The 12,245-nt window shown below is 40.7% G+C and overlaps 2 protein-coding genes across 5 annotated transcripts in view; both read right to left on the bottom strand.

The window, feature by feature from the left end:
* Positions 1-2,115: 2,115 nt before the first annotated feature.
* On the bottom strand, positions 2,116-7,105 carry LOC311143350 (secreted frizzled-related protein 3-like; the record flags this gene model as incomplete). 2 transcript variants are annotated; one of them, XM_084179190.1, is made up of 6 exons in its annotated part: positions 2,116-3,488; positions 5,280-5,484; positions 5,818-5,883; positions 6,171-6,230; positions 6,407-6,445; positions 6,646-7,105. In XM_084179190.1, 6 exons carry the CDS (start codon positions 7,103-7,105, stop codon positions 3,350-3,352), a joined length of 969 nt encoding a protein of 322 aa, XP_084035316.1. In that variant the 3' UTR covers positions 2,116-3,349. The 2 variants fall into 2 exon arrangements, with proteins under 2 accessions (XP_084035316.1, XP_084035317.1); XM_084179191.1 differs by lacking the exon at positions 6,407-6,445 and having other exon boundaries at positions 6,646-7,099.
* A 3,845-nt stretch (positions 7,106-10,950) lies between these two features.
* Positions 10,951-12,245, bottom strand: part of LOC311143906 (nck-associated protein 1) — a 57,979-nt gene continuing 56,684 nt past the window's right edge. For all 3 annotated transcript variants that reach the window (XM_084179779.1, XM_084179780.1, XM_084179778.1), the window contains one exon: positions 10,951-12,124. In XM_084179779.1, coding sequence (XP_084035905.1) covers positions 12,008-12,124 — 117 coding nt within the window. In that variant the 3' untranslated portion in view covers positions 10,951-12,007. The remainder of the gene's footprint in view (positions 12,125-12,245) is intronic.

The raw sequence follows: 12,245 nt of genomic DNA, 5'->3' as shown, positions 1-12,245 counted from the left end.
ACTGTCTTTCTCTCTGAGTCAACTACTCACCACATTTTATGAACTGCAGTGCTAGATACTATATTAATGATCTGATCCTTTGATTGGGTGGACATGTCAGTTCATGCTGCAAGAGATCTGTTAGTTGGTTGTTGATCATTGCTAGACAGCCATTTTCAAGTTTTGCCATAGATTTTCAAGCCGATTTAAGTCAGAACTGTAACTAGACCACTCAGGAACATTCAATGTTGTCTTAGTAAGCAACTCCAGTGTATATTTGGCCTTGTGTTTTAGGTTATTGCCCTGCTGAAAGGTGAATTTGTCTCCCAGTGTCTGTTGGAAAGAAGACTGAACCAGGTTTTCTAGGATTTTGCCTGTGCTTAGCTCTATTCAGTTTCTTTTTATCCTAAAAACACTCCCTAGTCCTTGGCGATGACAAGCATACCTATAACATGATGCAGCCACCACCCTGTTTGGGCATATGAAGAGTGGTGTGGTGTGTTGTGTTGGATTTGCCCCAAACATAACGTTTTGTTTTCAGGACATAAAGTACATTTCTTTGCCCCTTTTTTTTTTGCAGTTTTACTTTAGTGCCTTATTGCAAACAGGATGCATGTTTTGAAATATTTGTATTCTGTACAGGCTTCCTTCTTTTCACTCTGCCATTTAGGTTTGTATTGTGGAGTAACTATGATGTTGTTGATCCATTCTCAGTTTTCTCCTATCACAGCCATTAAACACTGTAACTGTTTTAAAGTCACCATTGGCCTCATGGTGAAATCCCTGAGCAGTTTCCTTCCTCTCCGGCAACTGAGTTAGGAAGGACACCTGTATCTTTATAGTGACTGGGTGTATTGAGTGTATTGATACACCATCCAAAGTGTAATTAATAACTTCACCATGCTCAAAGGGATATTCAATGTCTGTTAAAAAAAATATATTTTTACCCATTTACCAATAGTTGCCCTTCTTTGCGAGGCATTGTAAAACATTCCTGGTCTTTGTGGTTGAATCTGTGTTTGAAATGTACTGCTTGACTGAGGGGCCTTACAGATAATTTTATGTGTGGGGTACAGAGATGAGGTAGTCATTCAAAAAGCATCTTAAAGACTATTATTGCACACAGTGTCCTTGCAACTCATGTGACTTGTTAAGCTAATTTATACTCCTAAACGTATTTAGGCTTGCCATAACAAAGGGGTTGAATACTTATTGACTCAAGACATTTAAACTTTTAATTTGTAATTCATTTGACATTATGTGGTATTGTGTGTAGGCCAGTGACACAAAGTCTCAATTTAATCCATTTTAAATTCAGGCTGTAACACAACAAAATGTGGAAGAAGTCAAGGGGTGTGAATACTTTCTGGGCATTGTATCATGGTCCAAACACACCAACACAGTCATGAAGAGGGCACGACAAAGCCTCTTCCCCCTCAGGAGGCTGAAAAGATTTGGCATGGGCCCTCAGATCCTCAAAAAGTTCTACAGCTGCAACATTGAGAGCATCTTGATTGGCTGCATCACGGCTTGGTATGACAACTTCTTGGCATTCGGCCTCAACGCGCTAGAGGGTAGTGCGGACGGCCCAGTACATCACTGGGGCCGAGCTCCCTGCCATCCAAGACCTCTATACCAGGTGGTGTCAGAGGAAGGCCCTAAAAATTGTCAAAGACTCCAGCCACCCAAGTCATAGATTGTTCTGTCTGCTACCGCACGGCAAGTGGTATCGATGCACCAACTCTTGAACCAACAAGACCCTAAACGGCTTCTAACCCCAAGCCATAACTCTGCTTAATAGTCAGTTAAATAGTTAACCAAATAGCTACCCGGACTATCAGTCCAGATTCTCTCACCCCTCTTACTTTCCTAAACATGGTAGCCACTTGACTCTTCATTCCTCTTTTACACCTGTCAATATAGTGTCTAAACCCCTCACCCAGCTTCTCTCAATATGTGGAGGTGAAGGCTCAAGTAGGCTCGGCTATACAGGGCAGGGTAATACTGTACACTGAGGAAAATATTTTTTTTTTTATACACATAATTTTCTGATCACATTATGTGCAAGTGTAGCATGTAATGCTGATTTCATGATCAATTATCACTGCTTGAACCACAGACAGACATGGAGTATGTGTTGGTCATGACACCAGCCAGACAATGTTTAATAAAACACTGAAACCAGATTTACAATCACAATTGAAAGGTGGTTGGCATTTCCTAGATTGATATATGTATGTATGTTGTGTATGACGTCCAACCACAGTGGTGTATATGAGTAGTATAGATATACAGTTCAGTTTAGAAAAACGTCTGTAAGAAAGACCCTTTGGAAATCATCTTGCTACATCTGAGCTCCAAAGCATGCGAAACATAAGCAAGCAATTCGTACTTTTTGTGAGAGAGACTACATGTAATGCAATCATTATTTCAGTATCTCAATGTTGTCATCAATTACATGATATGCTCTCTGTCCTCTAGGATTATTCTGACTTTTCTTTGCATACTCCCAAAATATACCCTCCCTCCCACCTTCCTCCCTCCTCATCCCTTGTTCATTTTTCTCCTTTGAAATGTGTTTAATCCTCTTTTGGTTGAAAATTCATTGTGGCTGTAGCCAGATTACAACTCGTTTGTGTTTCCTTTGAAAGAAATCAAACTTAACAGAGCACCCCATCATATTAAAGCACTTTGGTATCTTAAAGACAGACATCCACTTCATCCAATGTGCAGTCTGTAGCTGCTAGATAAATATCGATATTTTCGCTTTGAAGTGCTTCTGACATAATGCTGTGCTAAAACAATTGTGCGTCCCAAATTGCAACCTATTCCCAGGGCTCTGGTCAAAAGTAGTGCACTATATAGGTAATAGGGTGGCGTTTGGGACGTAGTCATTGTCACTCTAACAGCAAAGTCCCACGCAAGGCTCACAATCCTTCTCCAACTGTATACTCACACTCAGCACTGTTAAATGTTTGTACAAAAAAAAGATTATGAAAACAAAAAGATTTATAAACAAAACAAAGCAACAACTAAAACATTATCTACATTCAGCTACGACTCGTTATTTTAATTGTGACAATGGTTCAAAAATAAACGTGCAATAGTGCAATTTCTCAGTTTTCGGTCTGCAAACACTTTTCTTTCTATCTTTGTCTCCATATGTTGTCCCATATGTCATCACTTAGGGCTGCAAAATTCCTGTAACTTTCCCCAAATTCCCAGGTTTTCCAGAAATCCTGGTTGTACGACTGCGTATTTCCTGCTTATTTCCTCCTGATTCCAAAAATCTTCGGACCGAGATTTCTGGAAAACCTGGGAAATTGGAGGAATTTTGCAATCCTATCATCACTGCACGCGTCTTGGTTGATCAGTGGCGGCTCCTCCGCATATTGCTTCTGCCAGAGATCCTCCGGCTCTGGTCCCTCAGTACCTGGTCCCAACGCCTCACCTTCCTCCCCATACGGTCCTTCCACTTCTGTGCAATGGAGCCTTCGATGAGCAGAAGCCTACATGTATGACAGACAAGTACAGTGCTTTCAGAAAGTATTCAAACCCCTTGACTTTTTCCACATGTTGTTGTGTTACAGCCTGCATTAAAAATGTATTACATTGAGATTTTGTGTCTCTGATCTACAGACAATACCCCATAATGCCAGTGGAATTATGTTTTTAGAAAAGTTTACAAATTAATTAAAAATGAAAAGCTGAAATGTCTTGAGTCAATACTATTCAACCCCTTTGTTATGGCAAGCCTAAATACGTTCAGGAGTAGAAATGAGCTTAATAAGTTGCATGGACACTGTGTGCAATAATAGTGTTTAACATGATTTTTAAATTACTACCCCATCTCTGTACCCCATTACATACAATTATCTGTAAGGTCCCTAAATTGAGCAGTGAATTAAGCCCAGATTCAACCACAAAGACCACAGAGTTTTTTTCCTTCATATTTTCAAGAATGGTGGTGGCTGCATCATGATGCTTGTCATTGGCATGGACTAGGGAGTTTTTTTGGATCAAAAGAAACAGGATGGAGCTAAACACTGGCAAAATCCTAGAGGAAAACCTGCTTCAGTCTGCTTTCCAACAGACACTGGGAGACAAATTCAACTTTCAGAAGGACAATAACCTAAAACACAAGACTAAATATACACTGCATGTACAAAACATTAGGAACACCTTCCTAATATTGAGTTGCACCCCCTTTTGCCCTCAGAACAGCCTCAATTCATCGGGGGCATGGACTCTACAAGGTGTCGAAAGCATTCCACAGGGATGCTGGCCCATGTTTATTCCAATGCTTCCCACAGTTGTGTCAAGTTGGCTAGATGTCCTTAGGGTGATGGACCATGCTTGATACACACGGGAAACTGTTGAGTGTGAACAATCCAGCAGCGTTGCAGTTCTTGACACACTCAAATCGGCGCGCCTGGCACCTACTACCTCCCAGACAGTTTACCTAAACCCTTCAATGGTTTCTTCCAGGTTAATTCTGAAATCCATCTATATAACACAAGACACTGCGATAACCTTCACCCTCCACACAGTCAATTCTCTATCAGATACAGAGGTACCATACCCTGGAATTCTTATCTTCACATTGCCAAAACCTCATCATCCCTCAATAACTTCAAGCGAAGACTGTGGGTCAGCCTGATGAACCACACTACTCGGTAATCTCCTCTCACACTCACATCCACACACATTTAAACAAAACATATACTTTTTTTTTTTTTTATGATTGTTGATCGGTTCATTTGTACATTTGTGATTAGTCGGTTTTGTTATCTGTTTTAACAAACCTTTTCTTTTTGTACTTATGTATTGTATATCGTTTTTTTGTGGTGCGGTTTTTATATAAGCCCTTGGGCTTCCAACCACACCTGCACACCGTTTTGTATTTATTTGTTTTTATCTCTATTGTTGTTTATCACTTATTTTCTTTGGTGCAAATAAATTAAACCAAAATTTGAAAAACAGTTAAGTGGTGTGAATACTTTCTGAAGGCACAATAGGTGGCATATGAGTTACAATGTGGTATGAATTACAATACAGCTACAGTAGGTCCTAATGCCTTCCTTAAATGAAGAAGAGGGTTGGAGTCCTTTCCATTTCAATTCCGCCAATTCAGAAAGTATGCAGTAAATTCCATTCCAATTCCTATTCTCCTCCATTGCTTTTCAATTATGACATTTGGAATTGGAATTGACCACTATCCTGATGTAGACAATAATCAACTATCCCATTAATGATTGTTGCTATTAGAGATCTATTAAAATGACTGGCTCAAGACATACCTGGATCTCTCCTCATTCTCATAACCCATGATGATGTACTCGTCATTGGCGGTGAGAGGAGGACATGGACAGCCAGAGTTGTAGTACAGTGTGACTGTATCACGAGGGATGTTCACGAAGGAAGACTTCAGGATGTCTTTGACCTCCACGATGGCACTCAAGTCATGATTCCTGCTTCTAATCTCCTTCACCCTCGCACGAATCACTGGGAAGAAAACATTAAACAATACTTTACATTTGAAGGCTACTTGTTTGACTGAACATACTTGTTTCCTGGACACTAACTAAGCCTAGTCCAAGACTACTTTGAGGAGATTCCATTGAGAATGCTTTTCAGTCCAGGACTATAAATGTAATCTGTGTCTGGAAAACTGTCCCGCAGAGTTTTAGGACAATGATAAAATCATGCATCGTAATAATCAGCTATCTAAGTAACTACATCGCTCTCATTCTATAATCTTTTCCCACTCTTTTATGAACTGCAAAGAGAATTGCTTATGAAAATCATACAGAAAATCGTAAATGAGTAATAGCTCACCATAGTTGTAATTATTCTTTAGATAGGTCTTGAGACCCAGTTTTACTGACTTGCACTTGCATCGATCTGAAACAATAAAGGAATAATGTGATACATTGTAGAACATCTGGGATTTAAATAGCCCTAAATCTACACGTTTGTGAACAGCAAAATTACATTCTGGAAATTAATGTAATGAAAAACATGAGGTGAAAATCTATACCGTATTCTAATATAACTGTTCATATTATTCTGCACTAAATTCAATAGCCAAACATCATTTTTAAGATACATTTGCAGTATGTTCAACAACAGCTCCATGTAAAAGTATCCAAATGTTTGATGAAGCAAAGAAAATGTGATTATTATTTTACCATTGTTGGCTCCTTTACAGTTGACATTGTGAGAATCACTTGGAAAGTCAGGAGTTGATTCTGAATAAAACCAACTATGATGAGAACATTTTCACTCAAGAACAGTATCAACTTCACAAGTAGCCTCTAATGTCATAGGCTACTGTAGTTACGTTTTTCTATGGCACTTTATAGTGGTAACATAATCAATTGTAATGTTTCATCCACAGAACATTCAAGGGTCACATGCATCTTACCAGGTGAGCATTTTGAGGGGTCTTGATAGTAAGGGTTGTCTAAGTAACAGACAGGAATAAAGTTGACTTCTGCTGTAGAGAATCTTATAGACTACAGATATTCTCATCATCATCATCATCATACTTTTTTCCTCTGATCTCTGGTCTTGATATTATGTGAGGTAGCCTGTATTTATTCACAATATCTATTTCAAAACTACACTATGGAATCTTCATCGTCATCATCACCCATATCCTACCTGGTCCTTCTGCTTTTACAATGGCCTCAGGTGAGATACAGACTCCCCGGTCGTAGACTGGCAGATCCTCGCAGGCCAAGCTCTCTGGCCAGGTGTGATTATAACGTTTCATCACCGGTTCACAGCCGCACTTCGCCCGCTCACACACCGACTTGCAGGGCTTGATAGGGTCGTGTTGGAAGTCAATAGTGCATATTGGGGCGTACATGGCGCACAGAAAGAACAGTAAATCTGTACTGCACTGGGTGCCAAGAAGCCCTTCGAACTGCTCAATGGCCAGGACTGCGTTCGCCTGGGTGCTGTGGTGGAGGTGGTTGGGCATTTTCGTCATGTTCCAAGGCATGGACTTGCACAGAGGGATCCGAATGGGCTCACATGCCGCCGAAGACGCTCTGGGTATACCAAACAGACAGGTAACCGCGAGGAAGGAGACGAATAACTCATGGGAAAACATGATCATCTTCAGTTATATGCTGACAGTTGGTTTAGGATAATCAAGAAATCTAAATGCACTGCCTGATTATGAAGTCGGCATGGATAAACTTCAACGCGTAATGAAATCCTAAAATATATAGCTAGCACTAAAGTCGTTTTCTAAGGTTGTCTGTCTACCTGGCCGTGTCTAAACTTTGCGTCACGTAAAAGGAAAGAGGATCAAAAGTCATCTTTCGTGCGTAAAACCAAAAGAACAAAGTAGCCTATTTGAATTGAATTCCTCGTGGACGGTGAAGTGAAGATTGATATAGTTTTCCCACTGTTTTGCTGCTTATTCCATTGGCGCGTGTGTGGTCATATTTCGAGTGGACTGGCGGAGTGGAGCTGAGTGGGCTGGTGGCTCCGCTCTCTCTATCTCTTCCTCCCCAGACCAGTTAGCACTGCAGTGATTGCTCGCTGGAATCGGAGTGACCTCACTCTGCGGGACCAGCTTTTTTACCCTCCACAAATTTCCTCTATCATCATTATGCCTGTCTGACCCTCCTCCTACTCCTGCTTCAAGCCAACACCAAGCAAGGATGGAGAACTTGCCCCACAGCCTTCTTTGAAAAACATGGACATTAGGCTAGATATGGGATGGGCAACTGGTGGATCAATTTCCACACAAAAATAAATATATATAAATACACTGAACAAAAATATAAACGCAACATGTAAAGTGTTGCATGTTTCATGAGCTGAGTTAAAAAATCAGGGAGTATTTCTGACTGTAATAAAGTCCTTTTGTGGGGGAAAACTCATTCTGATTGGCTGGGCCTGGCTCCCCAGTGGGTGGGCCTATGACTTCCCAGGCCCACCCTTGGCTGCACCCCTTCCCAGTCATGTGAAATCCATAGATTAAGGCCTAATGAATTTATATATATACACTGAGTGTACAAAACATTGATAACACCTTCCCAATATTGAGTTGCACCCCTCCCCCCTTTGCCCTCACAACAGCCTAAATTCGTCAGGGCATGGACTCTACAAGGTGTCGAAAAGCGTTCCACAGGGATGCTGGCCCATGTTGACCCCAATGCTTCCCACAGTTGTGTCGAGTTGCCTGGATGTCCTTTGGGTGGTGGACCATTTTTGATACACACAGGAAACTGTTGAGTATGAAAAACCCAGCAGCGTTGCAGTTCTTGACACAAACCGGTGCACCTGGCACCTACTACCATACCCCGTTCAAAGGCACTTAAATCTTTTGTCTTGCCCATTCACGCTCTGAATGGCACACATACACAATCCATGTCTCAATTGTCTCAAGGCTTAAAATCATTATTTAACCTGTCTCCTCCCCTTCATCTACACTGATTGAAGTGGATTTAACAAGTGACATCAATAAGGGATCATAGCTTTTACCTGGATTCACCTGGTCGGTCTATGTCATGGAAAGAGCCGGTGTCCTTAATGTTTTGTACACTCAGTGTTTTTATCTTGTTATGTCAGTCACTGACAGTCACTCAATTAGCACGTCAGCTAATATTTTTTACATTGGTAAATTAGTCTAGCGAGCTATCTATACTTGTAGTAATGATGGTCGAATTATTGACTGGGGCCCCCATTAATTTTGTTAGTCATTAACTCAGATATTGTCAAGACTTCCGCCGAGGCTGCCTCCCCTCCTTGTTCTGGCAGGCTTCGGCGTTCGTCGTCACCAGCTTACTAGCCACTGCCGCTCCATTATTCATCATTCCATTTGTCTTGTCTTGTCAATCACACACACCTGGTTCTTATCCCCTCATTAGTATGTGTATAAGTGTTCCCTCTGGCCACCTTGTCCTTGTGGGTGATTGTTTATTTGTGAGAGTAGTGTAGCTCGGTGGAGCTACTCGTACCTTGTTATTGCCGGGGTAGATGTTTCCCCTGTGCCTGTTATTGTTGGAGCTACCGTTACCTTGTATTGCCAGGGTAGATATTTCCCCTGTGCCTGTTTCGTGTGTCGCTATCCAGTGCTATGTGTGTACGACGGAATAAACTCTGCATTCCCCTGCTCCTGACTCCTTCTATCACACTCATCACAGAGATGTGTTGAATTGGAGCAAACTTGCTTTAAAACTGCAACATGTTCTATACTCCCCATTGCAAAATTGGTAGAATTGCAGGAAATTAACTCTAAAACATTTTTTTCCCTCTCCACTCTCAATAGGGGGGCCTCTAAAATGGTTTGCTCACAAGGTGGGGGGTATGGATGTTGGTACGCAGACCTGCGAGCCACTGCGGCCCCTCATGATGAGTTCAGATTTTTTGTGGCCCCCACACTCATCAAAGATGCCCATCCCTGGCCTATTCATTTTTATTTGGAAGTAAACAGTCATGATGACCCTTATGAAGTCACCATTATGAAGTCTCCATTATGAAGACATGGGGTGTGTTCGTAAATTCACTCTGGATTATCAAAGAGCGCTCTGGGCGTTCGTAAATTCAGAGCGTTGTCAGATTGTCCGTTAGTAAATTCAGAGCGTTTCGCTCTCGGAGCACACTGGATGCTCTGGCTGTGGAGTAGGGTTGATCAGAGCGTTCTGACCTCACGTCAGTCAAGCACCCAAGCTAACTGGCTAAAGTTGGCTAGAACACCTCACTCTGACCATTTTACTCACCCTAGCAGAGCTGGTTATGCTGTTTTCATGTTATCTAGAGCGTTGGTGACTGTAACTGTGCTGCTGGCAACAATTTAATTACGTTTTTCATATTCAAGGGGTGTTGCGTGTTCGTAAATTCATCAGTTATTCTGCGCTCTGGCACACTCAGACGAGAGTGCTCTGAAATCGGAGTAGATAGCCAGAGTGAATTTACGAACGCACCCATATTATGAGAACAGTGCTATGTACACAAGCAGCTTTAATCAAGCCTAATTATTAGTGTGAACGCAACACAATGATGAGTGTTAATAGGCTCATTGGGTGTTGACCAGATTAAGAACGTGTTAAATAGCATCCTTTATACTAACAGTGTTTAAATAGTATACAATGGACAGCATGGAGGATTTTAAAGGGATTGTTTACATTACATGTTGACCAAGAGGTCATACAGGGTCAGATAGTTAAATAAGATACAGTATTCACCATTTCAGCGTTCTCTATTTCAGTATTCACTATTTCAAAATGAATTGGATCCATGCAAAGTTAGGATAAGTAAAGTGGAGCAAATGACTCTTATGAAAGCTTTTTAAATAGCCTTTTCGTTTAGTTTATCACACATACTGTAACAGTGGAATAGAGAGCAGATTTAGGATTTAAGGTTTAGATTTGTAGAAGATCAAAGGGACTTCTGATTGACCCTGCCAGCCATTATTAGAATGTTCACGTTTGTTCCTCGTCAAACTGGAACATGGATTGTGTGTGTGCGCACACGTCCGTGCCTGTGATCATGTGACTCAGGAGTGTTTAACACCATGACCAGAGAAACATCAATGTAAGGGCTGCCGGCCAGAACTCTCAGGGTTCTCAGGCCGGATGAACACTTCCCCACAAATATTTTGACAGCAACAAAAAAAAAGGAGCACCAAAGTTACCAAGACGAATGTTGGCCTACATACAGAAAAGGAAACTGTTCTAGGAAAGACCTTCAAGTTCTAAGCAATCTTTGTTTCAGAATACACTGAGAAGCAAACTCGATAACACAACACAATCAGGTCAGATGTGAGTCAATTCGCTGCCAATTGTGCTAGCTATAACTATGGACATTTCCCTAAACAAATGTCTCAAATGGAAACACAAGTTAAAATTATTAGGCTAATCATAGCATATCTCTGTGTGTGTGAGTATGTATGGTATTTTGTGTGAAGTTTAGAGTCAAACATTTTAAACAAATGAGACTGTAGGCCAGTAAGTGGATATAGCCTAAGATTTATTTATCACGTTATGGAGGATACACAGTTCATTGAAACATTGAAAACATATAAAAGTGGTAAAAGGAAAACTATTTATAAACATTCAATAAATATGAAAGAATGTTTATTATATACCGTACAGACAAGTACAATGGAGTGGTTATGCCAATGAGGCATTTAGTTAAAAAATTATTCTATGCTTTGTACAAATATCAACCATCTGTTATCACCTTTCATAATATTTCTGTTTAATACCAACATTTCAGCTTAGCTCCAAATAATATAAGATGCTATGGTTTCTCAACAGTTTGGCAAATATCTCAAAGAAACACAAAAATGTAAATAACACAAATTCACAAAGATACACATACTGTAATAACCAACAGATAATGATGATGAATGTAATAACTGTGTATCATCATTTTCTAAAAATCTGCTATTAGTTTTGCACATTCCCCTTTACCCATAATAGCAATTTTAGTGTTTCATTTTATTACCCATTCAATATTTAGAAACTAAGACAATATTCAAAAATGAAATTAAGTAGTAGTGTATCGTCACTGATCATTGTCAACAAAGCTTACATCAGATTAAGTAAACAAATGATTAATTCATCAAACTGTATGAAAAGAAAAACCCTGATCCCACAAAACCAATAATACCATTTTTTGTTTTCTTTAAGACTGTTAGTTGAAACACGGCACACCCACAATGGTCATATCATTATATAAGACTCTCATGTTGTCCAGAGCCATATATTTATATTCTCAGTAAAGAGCTCTGGGGCTGCCTGCATATATCAAGCATCTCAGAGTAGAAGTGCTGATCTAGCATCAGGTCACCCCCTGTCCATGTAATCTTATTCATTATGATCTAAAAGGCAACACTGATCCCAAATCAGCGCTCCTACTCTGAGAACCTTGATACATACGGCCCTTGTCTCCTCTTCACTCTCTGCATGCTGAGACTCCAGATAAGGTGAGGAGTCTCTCTCTTGCTCTCTCCCTCTCCTCTAACCCCTCTTTCCTCTTCTCTCTCCTCCTCTCAGGGCTCTCAGGCGGAGGAAGACACACTCTGCTTGTAGACAGCATGGTATGCATTACGGAGCAGCACATAGGGGAAGCAGGACTCCAGAAGGTCCATTGTCAGGAACGGGGACTCCTGCACAATCTGGTAGAGAAAACACATGGATGGATATGGATAGAACCCAAAATAACCACTGTGAGAACGTCTGAAATAGCATCCTATTCCCTATATAGTGCACTACTTTAGACCAGGGCCCACATACGGC

Source organism: Coregonus lavaretus (assembly GCF_964263955.1).
Source record: "Coregonus lavaretus genome assembly, chromosome: 16".
NCBI lineage: Eukaryota > Metazoa > Chordata > Actinopteri > Salmoniformes > Salmonidae > Coregonus > Coregonus lavaretus.
The sequence above is the reverse complement of the archived record's forward strand: the minus strand, read 5'-3'. Positions and strand labels throughout refer to the sequence as shown.